At 39.6% G+C, this 16,502-nt stretch overlaps 1 protein-coding gene and 1 long non-coding RNA gene across 2 annotated transcripts in view; one reads left to right on the forward strand and one right to left on the reverse strand.

Moving 5' to 3' along the window:
* Positions 1-14,658, reverse strand: part of SPMIP3 (sperm microtubule inner protein 3) — a 44,903-nt gene extending 30,245 nt beyond the window's left edge. The window contains exons 1-2 of the mRNA XM_082341640.1: positions 6,434-14,658; positions 2,586-2,681 (exon numbers count right to left, since the gene is read on the reverse strand). Coding sequence (XP_082197766.1) covers positions 2,586-2,681; positions 6,434-6,531 — 194 coding nt within the window. The 5' untranslated portion in view covers positions 6,532-14,658. The remainder of the gene's footprint in view (positions 1-2,585; positions 2,682-6,433) is intronic.
* Positions 2,593-16,502, forward strand: part of LOC309605594 — a 106,816-nt gene continuing 92,906 nt past the window's right edge. The window contains exon 1 of the long non-coding RNA XR_014231424.1: positions 2,593-4,832. This is a non-coding gene — a long non-coding RNA (uncharacterized lncRNA). The remainder of the gene's footprint in view (positions 4,833-16,502) is intronic.

Below are 16,502 nucleotides of genomic sequence, written 5' to 3' on the forward strand. Positions count from 1 at the left end.
GGGAATGTAATGTATTGCATGGTGACTATTGTCAACAATGCTATATTGTATATTTGAAAGTTGCTGAGAGAAATAGATCTTAAAAGTTCTTATCACCAGAAAAAAATTGTAACTATATGTGGTGATGTGTATTAATAAACTTGTGGTAATCTTTTTGCAATATGTACATATATAAAAATCATTATGTTGTATACCTTAAACTAATAAAATGTTATATGTAAACTATATCTCAGTAAAACTGGGGAAAAAAGTGTTTCAAAATACCATCTCATTCTATTTTGTGTATATCTGGAAGATTCTACATGATTATCTATCTCTGGGTAATGACATTATGGATAATTAAAAAATTTTTTTTGATTATCAGCATTTCTAAATGTTTTAATAAACATGTATTTAAAACTGTAAAGCAGATGAGCTGAGCTGCTAGAGATGTGAAAAATATTAAATGTTTGGTGAGATTTAAGAATATCTAAATCCAATCATTCTGAGTAGGACGTCATCTAACTTGATTGTATAACCATGATTAATCACACTGAAATGTGATAACTGACAGTGTTTAATCATAACACATTATGTTTAGATACTTGGGTAAAAACCTGATTGTGGTGTGCCTCCTTTAAAGAGAGAGTGTGTTAGCAGAAATGGAGTGGCCTTACCTGAATTTCAGAAAAGGGAAGAGCAAGACTCTGTTTGTGTGTGTATGGTACTGGACAGGGGAGCAATGCTAGATGGATGCAGAAGTGCTCTGTTGTGGACTGGCGTGGAGAAGCACCAAGAATTCCCTCCCACCTCTACTTGCTATTGTTTTGTGCTTAATAGGTATTTGGTCCTGGAAAGTGGGTACCTTATATGGCGGGCAGGAGCACTTCTTTCCCTACAAAAGCTTGTCTCCTGCTGTCAATCAAAATATTAGCTGTCTGATGAATGTGTCAGTCTCTTGTGAGTTTGTGTTCTGCCTGACTGTTACTGCTCTCTGGTCACTTCTGTGCCACTGACACGTATGGCTTCTGAACCAGATCCTGGTGATTGGCCCTAGATCTACCCCTGCTAGACCGTCAGCCTGCTCTGCTTTTGCTTTGAATGTTTCTATGGAACCAGAATCTTCTCTGTTGTCAAGTAATACATCAGTATTCTGAAGACAAGACTTTCACTCAAAGGAGGAACCGTAATTCTGAAAATATCAAGTTGGTGGGAGAATATATCTGGTGAAGGTAAGCCATTAGGCAACTATCAATTTAAACTATGACTATAAAAACGGAAGTTAGGACTGGTTCAAATAACTGCATTATTTCCTGTTTTGTTTTTTGCTCATCTTTCCTTATTCTTATTCTTAACCAGAAGTTTAATAAAGTCATTGATTGACGTTTGCACTAAGTTTTCTCCCTAAGACTAATCTTGGGCAGGCACAAGTCTTGTCAGAGTCAAGGTTCCCTTTGCCCGAGTGTCCTGTGTTAGGAGGAGGGTGAGGCACTGGATTTGGGGGAGCGGTCAGAGTCCACAGAACACACGTGGAGAGTGCCTTGTGGAGCTGGCTTCTGGCAGTGGAGTTCTGTTGTTTCCTTCCTTGTTTATCCTCTGGCAGAGAACATGGCCCTAACAAGAGTTTGATGTAAGAATGTATTCGAGTTAGAACAAAGAGCCTTGAACAGCAATCAGAAAATTGGATCAACTCACGTCCCAGCTTTTACACCAACCAACTACACCTCAGGCAAGACATGTCAGTTCTCTGGGCTACATCTTATTTATTAAACTGAATCAGAATTCAAAAAGCTAAAGTTACTTCCAGATTGATCATCTATTAAGTTCAGACTGTGTGCTGCTTTATAGTTGCCATGGCTCCCTTTTCTTTGCTTGGAGAATAATCAGGAGTTGACTACATCAAAGGCAATTAAGAGAAGAAAAGAAGTTTGTAAAATATACTAGATGATGAACTCAAAATAATAGCAATCATATTTTGAGTGCTTACCATGTTCTAGAATTTTATATCAATTATTTTATTTAACAGATAAGTCACTGATACTCAGAAGGAATGAAAACTGCCTAAGATCAAACATTTCATAAGTTACTCAAATTGCTGTTATTAACTGCTGTGGTTTCCAGCCCCCCAAAACTAGAAAATAGCATTGAAGTACCTACTTTTTTCCCCTTTTTGTTAAAATCACCTGCAGAAAGGCAGAAACCATTTAGACCAAATTTGTAATTTTATTGAGAAGGAAACTGACTCTCAAGAAGTTTGTTATTTGACTGAGTGAAAATGCTAAACTCATGGTGTTTCTTAAATTTCTTTGATGATTTAATAAAATTTTATATTTATTGCTAATTATAAAAGTGATATATGTTCATTACAAAAAATCTGGAAAATAGAGAAAAAGATAAAACACGAAATACAAATATCAATAATCTCACCATTCATGAAAAACCATTGTTAACATTTTGCTGCATTTCCTTCCAAATTTTTCCATCCACTAAACAATAATAATTATTATTGTTATTATTATCATTACAAATTGTGATTCCCCTTTTTTCATTTATTATTCTAACTTTAGTGAAATTTTTGAACATTAAGATTTAGGAAGGTGTCTCACCTGGGAGATCTCTTCACACTATAAGCATAATGAACTCTTGCAAGCTGCCCAGGGTAATAGCCATGGAGGTCCTTTCCTTGATGAGCAATGAATATACTAGTGGGAACAGTAAGGGGGTGAGAGAAAAACAATTATTATGATTAGTTCTTTACAGAAGAAAAACAGCTGTGGTATCATAAAAAATACATTCAGTCTTTATCCCCAGTTCCTGGCACAAAGTTCATAAAACCTTTGGAATCTCTTGATAGGAGTGTCTTTTGTTATCCATTTTTCAGGATTTAGTTTTCAGGATTCATAAAGAAATATTTGACATGTCAGGTATTAGGTTCACAATATCAGAAAAAAAAAAATAAGAGAATATATAAAACCAGTGGGGCAAATGTTGATAATTGTTGAAAGATGGAAATGGATACATGGGGCTTCCTTATACTATTTTTTCTACTTTAGATATTTTTACAAACTTTCACAATGTTTAAAAAAACTCTGATAATTAAATATATAGGGGCTAAAAATGAAGAAGCACTGTGAAGGTCAAAGCACAAGGTGCTTGTAAACCTAGAGGAGGGGCTTTAGCCCTGCCTGGGAGGGCTGGGTTGGGAGGACATTTGGAAGCACAGGCGTGAGTGAACGAGGTGGAGAGTGAGGGGAGGTCTTCTGAGGCGTGAGGTGAGCTGGGTGGGGTGTGTGCAGCTGAAACACAGTGGTGTCAGGGGGAGGGACCGAGGGCTAGTGGTGCCCAGATCTTACATTCTGAAATACATCTTCTTTTATAATTAATTACTTTCCTTTTAGATTATGGTTATAGCATTATATTGATATTTTAAAATTACGTGTAGTTGGATTATGTTATTTACAGATTTTATTTCAGGAGAGTAGCAGGGACATTACAAAATATTTGTTATAAACAAAGGGAGGGTTTGTCTGAAAGGTTGAGAACCACTGAGGTAGGTAATAGGGAATCTTTGTAGGATCTTTAAGAAGATTTATGACAAACGCAATTTTTATTTTAGAAAGATTTCGCTGGTGGCCGTATGGAAAGCAAATTTGAGGACAATCTGACTAGAAGTAGAGAGACTGGTCAGGACACAATCATAGTAATGTACTACGTGGGGAAGCTCTCACTTTGTGGTGGAAATGTGGATGAGAGGAGAGGTCTGACTGAGATCACTGTTAAGAGAGTGTTGAGAGTGAAAAAGAAGGAGGGGTCCAAGACAAGGCTGAGGCTTCAGGCATTGGGGAGAAGGCTGCCATTCTCCAGGAAACAGAACACCGGAAAGTGACCCCTGTTGAGAGGATGACTATAGAGTCTGTGTTATGTGGGGTCTTTTGGGACCTCCACAGGTTCTGAGCACTTGGTAGGTGCCATAAGAATTCAAGAAGAGTCAGTAGAAAGTAGTGCATAGGTCTGCATGAAGTAGCTTGCCAAACATGTGTTGGATGATGAATGGAAACTTAAGCTATGCCTCCATTCCAACCAGCATTTATTGAATGTACGTAACGTACTCTGCACACTGCTAGGTTCTGCAGATACAAAGGTGACTAAGAAGCAGGCCTTGTCCTCATAATGCTCTTTATGTGCTGAAACTGTGATCTGAATAAAGGGTCAATGGGGCACAAAAGAGGGAGGGGTGTCTAGGGTTTGGGCAAGTAAATAGGATGGGGAAGAGGTTCCAGGTGAGGGGAATTATAGAAGCCAAGACAGTTGGGATCAGCGTGGAGTGTTGTGAGGGCCAGTGGGGACCTTGTTGTCTAGCTCGTGCAAAAAGCAAGTGCTCTAAGCAGGGCGGGTCTGTCTGTCTATGCAAACAGGACCTCAGGGAGCTCTAATTTTCAGAAAAACCACAGGCTGTCTAGACCTGCCCAGCGTCTGGGATAATATGACTGATCCCTGAATAGTAAATAACAGCAGGGGATTAGGTCATAAGAAGAATTACTGGCACTGTAATAGGGAACAAATGACATTTCTGAGTGCACGGGAGTGGGCGATACAGCTTTCTTAGGCGCCCATCCAGTTTCCAAGCACTACCTTGGAAAGATTACCCTACGGCCACGTTATACTTTGTTAAGCATCCAGTTGCAGTTCCAGAATGACACTGGTTTCTCACAGTTGCTATACTGTTTGCACTAGGCTGTGTTTTGACTCTGGGTTCCTCCCTGGCATGAGTCCAAGCAAGCAGCCCAGGCACTGCTCCTAGAAGCGGTCTGTACAAGCCATCTGAGAATGGAGAAGCCCCTCACCAGTACCAGGTAACATGCCCACCCCAAGTCCCTCGGGAGTCTCCCTGGATAGGTTTTGGAGTGGAGAGAATGGGAAAGTGTGTAAGCAGGTAGGTGTTGGAGCGGGGGCTGGGTGGAGATGTGGAGAGTTTTGAGAAATGAAAGCATGATACATTTTTCCTCCAACTCTTTGGGTAGACTTTCCAAGTTCACCCATGTGGCCTTCACTTCAAACAGGAGAAGGCTCTCGATTAACAGGTTAAAATGTCAGTTGTTTGGAAAAGAATGTGTACATCTTAAGTGGCAATGCTTGGCCTGGCGTGGCAGTCAGTATTCCCAGAGGCTGCACAGTACCCGGCCTCTCCCGAGGCGGGGTTGGGTGTTAGGCAAAATCGATTAATGGGTAAGAAAGCTGGGCTGGCCTCCAGATCTGGCCCAGGAGCCCCACCCTGGACTCTGCCCAGACCCATTTTATTGACTTGGCTTACAAGATTCTTGAGTCAGCTGTAGAAAGGCCTTTCCTTCTCCTTGGGTGGGAGTAGAAGTCCAGGTGCGTCTGATTCCAACCTACAGTATTTACCAGTCCCTGACAGCTTGGCTCTTTGAGGTGACATGTTCGGTCCAGACAAGAGCAAACCCATCCCCTGGGAGGGTGAATGTAACCGGAGCAGGATCTGGGCTTACCTGCAGGCAAAATCCAACATGCACAGGGGAGGATCTCTCTAGAGAATGAGGTAGCCTGTGACACAGTGACGATGCAGCCCTTGTGTCAGTGTTGGGCTTCATACATTACAAAGCATCTTTACAGAGATGATCTCATCTAATTCTCACAGTCACCTTGTCAGGTAAACATTATTAACACCCCATTACAGAAAAGGAGACTGAGGCTCAGAGGGGTTAAGTGGACTTTCTAAATATCACTCAGCTGATAAATGCCAGAGGCATGAATCAAACCCAGTTCTCTAAACTTCATGTCACATCCAGAGTTATCTTTGTGTTTGTGCGATGACTTCTTTTCAGAAGAGTTCAGAGTTATTTTTGTGTGAACTCTGTGATTCGTTCACTGTGGGCAGATAGGAAGTAGATGTCCTGTACCAAAGGAATAGGAAGAGAAATAGACCCGGCAGTGTAACTGGAGGCTGCTTTCAGTTCAATAAAACAAGGGTTTTATGCAACGGAAGGCTTTGGTCTCATTTACGTTTTATTCTTGGGCCATTGATGAACTCAGAGAAAGAGTGAAACTACTTAGTTTCTGTCTGTGCGGCTGCATCCCATGTTGCAAAAGCATGAGAGTGGTTTGTTTTATCCCAAGAAGAGTAAATGGGTCCCCTCTGAAATTTGGGCTTGGGTTCCTTACTAAAGCTCTTCCCAAGCAAAAACCAACATCCTTCCAATCTTTTGGGAATCTGGAATTGCCTGTTTGCTTGGATTCTGCCATGAATGTGGGATTTTTTTTTTTTTTTTTTTTTTACAACTTTCTCTAAACCCAAAGAAACTTCACTAGAACCTCTGGTAGCAGTTATCTCTTAATCAGGGAGCAAGCAGCAGGGTGAGGTGAGCAATTCCAATTCCCTAGGTGTCTGTCCACCTTGCTGCAGCTCTGGAGGCGTCTGTATTTGGAAGAACATTACCTGGGTGGGATCCCTGGGTGACGGTCAATAAATTCTCGTAGCCGGATGGCAGTCATGATGGATAGGATTCTGAAAAAAAAATTAGAGTGAAGTTTCATATTGCAAGTTTATATACATTTCCAGGCATGAGCTATCTAGTACTACAAAGTCTGGCTTGAAGGACCATCATAGGACCATCATAGCTTCTGCTAGACTATTTAGGGAAGGAAATAGACTCAAACAAAAAGAAATGGAATGCATAAGCCAATACATATAGACATGCTTTTCTTTAAAAATAGAAAGTACTGTGCAAGTTGGGCACGTAGCCTCCTTTCTCACCTTTCTTAGGGTGTCTTCCTACTGCATGAGTTTGCAGGCTAAGCACTGCATCTTCCATACTCCCTCACAACTAGAATTCTGGATATGAATTAGGATCCTCCAGTCAGATGTAATTGAGTGAGATTTGGAAGATGAAAACGAGACAGAGGCTGTTTCCTGCTGCTTTGACTTGTTCTACCGGCAAGGCGGTTATGACGATGTGGTTTTTTTTGTTTTTTTTTTCAGCAGAATGCCCCTGTCCAATCTGCAGCTTTGAGGGTGTCAAAAGGCAATTGTGTTGAAGGCAGCGCTGAATGCTGTGTTCTAGTGTTCAAACACCAGCTTCGTGAGTGTGGAGAGGGGGCTGCAGTGGCAGTGCTGGTGGCTTTGGGACTAGGTTCTTGAACTCAATTGTCTGGAAGCAGTTTCCTGATCAGGGCACAGGTAGCTGCTTCCATGATGGGTCAGTTTTGTGAAGGTGTTCTAGAAGCTTCCTAGAGGCCTTCCCCAGAGCCTAACCCTCCAACCTTTCCAATGATTTTGTAAGCACCTCGTTATCTACATCAAACTCTTTCTGTTTCCTATACTGGCCCTGGATTTAAACATGTAATATGTAATGTTTCCAGTCTAAAATTTCATATTGCATCTGATTATCTACTGGAGAGGACTTGCCACAGAAAAACCACTGCATCTAAGTATTCAGTAGAGAAAGAGTCTACAATGGGGAGGAAACTGAATGCCTGGGGGACAGAGGTGGGAGAAAGCCTTACTTTTTTACAGTTTACCTTCTGTGTACCTTATGAATTTTGTACTATGTGTATATATTATGTATATACAAAGACAGTTGGGCCTCTGATTTGCATAAACATGGTGTAGCAGGAGAACGTTGGACTGAGACCCATGTGACCTGTGGCAAATCATTTTCCCACGGGAGTGGACTGAAAGTTTGTGTCCCCCTGAAATTCATAGGTTGAAACCCTAATCCCAATGTGATGGTATTTGGAGGGGGAGCCTTTGGGAAGTAATTACATCATGGGTGTGGAGCCCTCATGAATGGAACTAGTGTTCTTATGAAAGAGACCCCAGAGTGCTCCCTGGGCCTCTTTCTGCCATGTGACGATACAAGAAGTCGGCAGCCTGCAACGTGGAAGGGGTCTCACCAGAGCCCGACCATGCTGGCACCCTGACCTCGGACTTCTAGCCTCCAGAAGTGTGAGAAAGAAACTTCTACTGTTTACGAGTCACCCAGCCTCTGAAATTTGTTATAGCCGCCTGAACAGACTCAGGAGCCCACTAAGTATATGGATGATTACAATATCTTTCTGGAGAGGTAAGTGAGGCAGTAATGCATGTGTGAGTGTTTTCTAACCTAAAAAGCATCTGTGAGAAAGGAGAATATATGCGTTTCTACTTATGAGCACGTATAATGTGTCAGGTAACATGCATGAACTCATATTAGACTCCCAGAAACTCTGTGAAGTGTTTATCACTATGTTACTGACAAGAAAACTGAGATTCTGAGAAGTAGAATAACTTCTGAGGAACCATGGTTAGAATCCTCTGGCTCCAGAAACATTTATCTTAACGACTATGCTATATCAAAACAACCATGGAGCCCCCAGACCATCAGCCAAAACAAAACTGGGGACAACCCAAAAGAAGCAGTAACCAGGAGGGAGAAAGAATTGGAAAAAAGAGTGTGATGCCTTTCTCTCTTCTTTTTATAACTTGTTAACTTACTGTCCACAGGCCAGCTGGCTGCTTTATTTCACCTCCATGTTTTCAAGCAACTTGAAAATTTTCAAACAAGATTATAACAGAACAGTTTGGCTATCCAACAGAGCCTGTTAATTACAAAGTGTGTTTTTACTTTTAGCACTGGTGTGCTTATTTAAAAAAAAAAAAGATGGAAGAAAGAATGACAGAGAAAATCTGAGTAAACACAGTTGAGTTCTCCCTTAAGCTCAGAAACGTGACTGCTGGGATTTCATTTTACTAGAAGTGACATGCTGGAGAGAAGAATGCAAGATATTTAGGACATTTGTGCTCCTAACAAAGAAAACACCTAGTGTGCCTCTGATGATAGAGTGATTGCTCAGTGACTAGAAATTCTGAATCAGCACCGCAGGGAACACCAGTCCTGGGTGGCTGTAACTTGGCTATGCCAAAGAAACCCTTTCAGAGGAACGCATTCATAGCCCACTTTGAGTCTAAGCCTAAGCTTCCAGAATAATCAGGAGACCTTGTCTGGGTGGGTGACATTGCCATTCTGCACCTTTAGAGGATGCCTCTACCATGTGTATAGGGTACCAGATCACATTTTGTGTGGTTAGCTATCATCTCTTGAACACATAAGAAAATGTAGTTTGCAGTAAGATATGTCAGTGCATTTTATTTTAATCTTAAAAAGTAGAGTCACGTACCAAATCTGAATGTGACTCACTTATGAGCACATGTTAAACTTGTCATCATTTCTATACTCACAGCCAACACTGCACAACTGTTGTTAGAGGCACCATGAACAACATAACTTTTATCTCCTTTAAAATATATAATTTTTTAGTTGCCTTAATAGAAGATTCTCCTTCTGATGTGCCCTTAGTAAAATTCTTCCAGCGCAAACATGAGTTCTATCTGTACCTTCATCCTACCTTTCATTCAATTTCATATTAATCTTGGGAAACCTTAAATGTTTTTCTTTTTTTAAACTGAAATACAATATGCTCAGGGTAAATAATGCTATAAAATAATATTAAAACCACCCATAAACAACTATTTTCATTTTTTATATTTTATGTATATATACTCAGGTTTATACTTAAAAACTTGAAAACTCAGTAGACATTCTATTTTATATTTTTGGGTTTTCATTTAACAATATTTCATGAAAAATTTTCCGCATTGCCACAAAGTATTCTTAATTCTAATATTTAGTGTTCTTTTGTGTTGTTTGGTGAGGCCCACCCATCACTCTATTTAAACAGTATCCTCTCCACTTCCACCCCTGGACTCCTTATCCATGCTCTATGCTTGAGTTTTCTCCACAACACTCATCACCATCTGCCATACTGTATGTTTACTTAGGTATCTTGTTTATGTCTGCCTTCCTCATTAGAAAGTAATCACCATGAGGGCAGGGAGCTTTGTCTGTTGTGTTCACTGCTGTACCTCTAGGGCCAAAGATAATAACTGATACACAGTAGACATTTAATAAGTATTTACTGAATAACTGAATGTGCCATAATTTATGAAACCCAGTCCCTTAATGTTGGACATTTTGGTCATGCTGAACATCTATATGTTTGATTCTATTGAATTTATTTCTTAGGATACATTCCTAGAAGTGAGTCAAGGTTTGGGCATCTTCATGGCTCTTACTTACGAGGATTTTAGCCACTTTCAGTTATTAAGGCTGGACCCTAAATCACTATGGTTAGACTCCTAGGGCACAGACATTAAAATTTAATAATAGAATTTGTATTATGCTGATTTCAGAAGGTGAACTAAGGTAAATGAATAAAAGATGTACATTCCAGCAAACTTCCTCAAAGTTAATATTCAACATGCTGACTTTGGGAAAAAATATATAAGATTTATTTTGCCAACTTTCTCAGCAACTTTTTGGTATTATAGAATATATTATGGATCAAATCAAAAGTTTATAAAATATAGTAACATAGTCAAAAACCTGATAAATTCTGCTTATTTATGGCAATATTTCTTAGCAAACCATGAAGGAAATTTCTCAACCTGATAAGGAACATCCATAAAAACCTACAGCTAACATGACATTTAATGGTGAAAGCCTGATTTCTTCTTGAAATTAGGAACAAAGCAAGGATGTTACTCTCACCACTCCTACTGAACATGCTGCTGGAAGTCTGACTCAGTGCAATAAGGCAAGAAAATGAAATAAAAGCATACAGATGGGAAGGAAAGAAAACTATCCCTATTTGTAAATGACATAATTGTGTAGAAAATCTCAAGGAATCTATAGATAAAGTTCCTAAACAAATAACTCTTTTTAACAAGATCATAGGATACAAAGTCAACACATAAAAAAAATTATATTTCTATACTTTAAGTAAAAAACTAAAACCAAGATTTAAAACACAACTATTTACAATAGCTCAAAAAAAGGAAAAAGGAACATTATGTATAAATCTAATGAGACATTTACAGGCTACGTATGCTGAAAAGCACAAAATCCTGATGAAAGAAATCAAAGACCTGAGAGACAGTGTGGTCATGGATTGGAAGACTCAACATAGTAAAGATGACAATTCTCCCCAAATTGATCTGATTTGTCTGGTTGAACTAATTAGCAGGATTTTTTGTAGATATAGACAAGCCTGTTCTAAAGTTTATTTGGAAATGCAAGGGAAATAAAATAGCTAAAATAATTTTGAAAAAGAGAAATCACATTCTGGTAGAAAGGGGATGGAAAAAAAACTAGTCCTCAGCTGACAACCAGACATTTTACATATGTTCTTTCATTCAGTCCTCACAAGAGTCCTGAGAGTTGTTTGTTATTATCCTGAATTTGTAGATGTTAAATTACATGTTTAAGGTCACATAGCCAGTAAACAAAAAAATCCAGATGTGCCTGACTCCAAAGCCCATCCTCCTTCTCCTCGAGTGCCACTGATTCATTGATTTACTCAACAAACATTTACTGATCAACTACCTTTGCTTGGCATTGTACCAGGCACTAGGGAAAAAGCATTTAGCAAAAGGTATGTGATTCTGCTCTCATGTTGCTTATGTGGTAGAGGAGTTGAAGTCAGATATTAATCATAGAGTTGCACAATCAATGTGAAATTAAAGCTCAGTAACTGCTAAAACAGAATCCTTTGACAAGTTAGCTTTCAGGTAGTTGAGGGGCTGCATCCCTCCTTGTCTCTTTTGGAATTCTAAAGGAAAAGGCTCTAAGAATGGATAAGTCACATTTGCTTCTGGACATTTTCCCTGATATGAAACTTGTGAGAAGCTCTCCTTTTGGAGATGGGCTTTCTGAGGTTTAGAAAAAGATTTTAAATATTGACACCTACTTTTTATGGTAGGAAAGAGTTAAAAATAATATTTGTTAAATTAAAGTCTTACAACGTCAAGTGGAACCAGCAGCAATTACCTGATAAGTTAATTAGCTTGCGAACCTTAAGTAAATGATAACTAGCAAGTTATCATTTAATTAATCTGCCCAAAGAAGGGGCAGAGGCAGGATATTAGAGTCAGGGTCCCAAGACTCTGATGTTATTTATCTGGTAATTTTTGGAAAATTTGAGGAATAGTTAGGGAGTGGCATTTAAACTGGCGTACAAATGGCAACAATTTATTTTCTAAATGTCGTTTATAACACCAGAGTCCTGAGTGTCCCCTTTCCTTGGAGGTGTGGCATCAGCACTCATTGCACTGGGGGAAGGTGGGCCCCTGGGGAAAGCCATGCCCTAGTAATCTGACAGTGCAGACAAGGCATGGGGGTGGATGGCTATCTCAGAATTCATATGACCCGCCCTGACTAGGAGTATGACAGCAGCCTTGCTGACCGCCGGATTGCTCTGTGGCTAGGGCAATGTCTCCCAGCGGCTTTTGAGCATGTGTGTCATAAGAGGACATTTAGAAAATGATTTTCAGTAACTGAGTTACTTTGACAGTCCCCTATTGCTTCTGTTTCCTCAGGAAGCCAGTGTTCCCAGTTCAGGAAGGTTAATTACCCACTTGCTCTCTTCCCCTTCCACACCCCTGCACCCAACCCCCAAAATTCCTACCATGAATTCTGCTGCCTGAATGCTCTTTCCTTCCTCTTTTTCTAGGCTAAATTCCACCCATTCTTCAGGGCTTTATTCAGGTCCTTTACAATCTCTTACTAGCACTATGAGTTCCAAATGGTCCGTTGCCTGCCCCTGAATTCACAGAGCCCTCGATTAATTCTATTACGCATTTTGGTTCTCAGTGGTTCATTGGTTTCTGAACTCATTTATTCATCATTTAAGAAAATGTTTAATGAGTGGCAATTTTGTGCCAGGCCTTGAATAAGATTCTAGAGATTCTTCAAAGAACAAGACATGAGTTTCATACAGTGTCTTTCCTCTCAGTTAAAATTATGTAAGCTCCTGGATCTTGGAACCACGTTGTTTTGATGGCCTCTATCTTTACTCTCCTTGTCCTCCTACCACACTGTCTTGCAAAGTGTTCCCCATCAAAGGAAGTGCTCAATGCATACTTCAGAATGAATGAATAAATGAAAGAATCCATCCGTCCATCCAACAATCAGTCCACTCAGTAATCTAGTAATCTAGTTAACAGTTTTTAAGCTTTGTTCTTCTTGTATCATAAAGAGCCAGATACCTTAATATAGGTATACCCTGTTTCTAAGAAAAAAATGTTGATCTAAAACTCTTCAAATAATTCAAAATTGAAAGGTATGAATATTCAGTTTCCAAAAGAATTCTTGGCTTTACAAAATGGTCTACCACAAAGTTTCTTTAAATTGTGAGCTCCTGTCCCTAGAACATTCAAAAGGCAATCAGCTATTTAGCAATGCAACAACTAAGTGAGAGAAGAGGCAGTACAGTCAGTAACTGGTGTTACCTGCTTAGGCTGCAGTGGGTAGAGACCTCCTCGTTCTTAAAAGCAGTCCTCTGAAGACAGCAGTTATTTCAGCTGTCTCCTGGTGTTGTAAAGGCTCACTGCAGAGTTGTGGGACTTGATCCTTTTACATCACTCAAAGGGTATTGTGATGCACTATGGGTTAGAAAGTTTTGCTTGGTAATGCCTTTCAGGTCTCAGACTTATAAAAAGTAGAGATCTTTGGTCTCTGTGACAGCCCAGCTGCACATGAAAGAAAGGATAAAAATTGGTGCGGAAAGGAAAACCATGTGGGCAAGTAACCTGGACTAGTTAATCACTAGAATTTTCTTTTCTATAAAGATTATTCCAAAGACAACGTAAGGTCAAAGATCTGAGAGGTGCTGTATTGCAAGCACTACCCTTTGCAAGCTAAAATTGAGAAAGTAGGGGCTGGCAAGAGGGACAAATGAGTCTAGCTCTGCTTGGTCCAAGACTAGATTAGGCTCTATCCTGTTAGTACTGAAGGTATCAAAGGAGGCATTTAATTGGCCATCTGTCTGTCTTCTTTGGAAAAATGTCTATTCAGGTCGTCTGCCCATTTTCTAATCAGACTGTTAGTTTTTTTGCTACTGAGTTGTATGAATTCTTTATATAATTTGGGTATTAACCCCTTATCAAACATATCATTTGCAAATAACTTCTCCCATTCAGTAGGTTGCCTTTACATTTTGTTGATGGTTTCTTTCACTGTGCAAAAACTTTTTAGTTTAATTTAGTCTCATTTGTGTATTTTTGCTTTTGTTGCCCTGGCCTGAGGATCCAGAAAAATATTGCTAATACTTATGTCAAAGAGCATGCTACTATGTTTTCTTCTAGGAGTTTTATGATTTCTGGTCTTACATTTAATATTTAAACCATTTCGAGTTTTTATTTATTTATTTATTTATTTTTGGCTGATTGGGTCTTTGTTGCTGCACACGGGCTTTCTTTAGTTGTGTCGAGCAGGGGCTACTCTTCGTTGTGGTGCATGGACTTCTCATTGTGGTGTCTTCTCTTGTTGTGGAGCAAGGGCTCTAGGCACGTGGGCTTCAGTAGTTGTGGCACGTGGGCTCTAGAGTGCAGGCTCAGTAGTTGTGGTGCACGGGCTTAGTTGCTCTGTGGCATGTGGGATCTTCCCTGACCAGGGCTCCAACCCATGTCCCCTGCCTTGGAAGGCTGATTCTTACCCACTGCACCACCAGGGAAGCCCAGAGTTTATTTTTGAATATGGTGTAAGAAAGTGGTCTAGTTTTATTCTTTTGTAGGCAGCTATCCAATTTTCCCAAAACCATTTATTGAAGGGACTATCTCTTCCCCATTGTGTATTCTTTCCTTCTTTGTTGTAGATTAAGACTAAACCTGCAATATCTCTGAGGTATGCCTGTAGTCGTTCTGAGAGCTATGAGGTGATATTTCATTACGGTTTTGATTTGCATTTCCCTGGTGATTAGTGATGTTGATGGGTTTATTTCTGAGCTCTCTACTCTGTTCCATTGATCTATGTGTCTGTTTTTTGTCCAGTACCATGTGGTTTTGATTTTCATAGCTTTGTAGTATAGTTTGAAATCATGGAGTGTAATACTTCCAGCTTTGTTCTTCTTTCTCAAAATTGCTTTGGCTATTCAGGGTCTTTTGCAGTTACCCACAAATTTTAGGATTATTTGTTTTAGGTCTGTGAAAAATGCCATTGGTGTTTTGATAAGGATTGGATTGAATCTATAGATTGCTTTGTGTAGTATGGACATTTTAACAATATTCATTCTTCCAATAAAAGAACACACAATATCTTTCTATTTCTTTTTTTTTTTTTAATTTTTTTTAAAAATTTTTATTATTTATTTATTATTTATTTATTATTTTTATTTTTGGCTGTGTTGGGTCCTCGCTTGTGGAGCTTGTGAAGGCCTGTGCGAGGGCCTTCCCCAGCCGCGGCGAGTGGGGGCCACCCCTCATCGCGGTGCGTGGGCCTCCCACCATCGCGGCCTCTCCTGTTGCGGAGCACAGGCTCCAGACGTGCAGGCTCAGTAGTTGTGGCTCACGGGCCCAGCTGCTCCGCGGCATGTGGGATCCTCCCAGATCAGGGCTCGAACCCGTGTCCCCTGCATTGGCAGGCGGACTCTCAACCACTGCGTCACCAGGGAAGTCCTCTATTTCTTTATATTATTTTCAAATTCCTTCATCAATGTTTTATAGTTTTCAGAGTATAGGTCTCCTGCACCCTTGGTTGTTTATTCCCAGATATTTTATTCTTTTTAATGCAATTTTAAATGGGATTGTTTTCTTGCTTTCTCTTTCTTTTTTTTTTTAATATTTATTTATTTATTTAGGCTGCACTGGATCTTAGTTGTGACATGCAGGATCTTCAGTTGTGGCATTCGAACTCTTAGTTGTGGCATGCATGCGGGATCTAGTTCCCTGACCAGGGATCAAACGTGGGCCCCCTGCGTTAGGAGTGCGGAGTCTTACTCACTGGACCACCAGGGAAGTCCATCTTGCTTTCTCTTTCTGACAGTTCATTATTAGTGTATAGAAAAGCAACAGATTTCTTTATATTGATTTTGTATCCTGCAACTTTACTGAATGCATTTATTAGTTCTAATAGAGTTTTTGGTGGAGACTTTCAATATATAGTATCATGCCACCTGCAAATAGTGACAGTTTTACTTCTTTTCCCCAATTTGGATGACTTTCATTCTTTTTGTTGTCTGATTGTTATAGCTAGGACTACTAACACTATGTTGAATAAAAGTGGTGAGAGTGGGCATTCTTGTCTTATTCTTGATCTTAAAGGAAAAGCTTTCAGCTTTCACAATTGAGTATGATGTTAGCTGTAGGTTTGTCATATATAGCCTTTATTATGTTGAGGTGTGTTCCCTCTATACCCATTTTGTTGAGATCTTTTATTATAAATGGATGTTGAATTTTGTCAAATCACCTACAGAGATGATCCTATGATTTGTACACACTTTGTTGAGAGCTTTTATTATAAATGGTGTTGAATTTTTGTCAGATGCTTTTTGTGCATCTATCAAGATGATCACATGACTTTTCCTTTTTGTTAATGTGGTGTATCACATTAATTGATTTGTGAATACTGAACCATTCTTACATCCCTGGAGTAAATCCCACTTGATCATGGTATATGATCATTTTACTATATTGT

The sequence above is a fragment of the Balaenoptera borealis genome (assembly GCF_965194805.1).
Source record: "Balaenoptera borealis genome assembly, chromosome: 1".
NCBI classification, from domain to species: domain Eukaryota; kingdom Metazoa; phylum Chordata; class Mammalia; order Artiodactyla; family Balaenopteridae; genus Balaenoptera; species Balaenoptera borealis.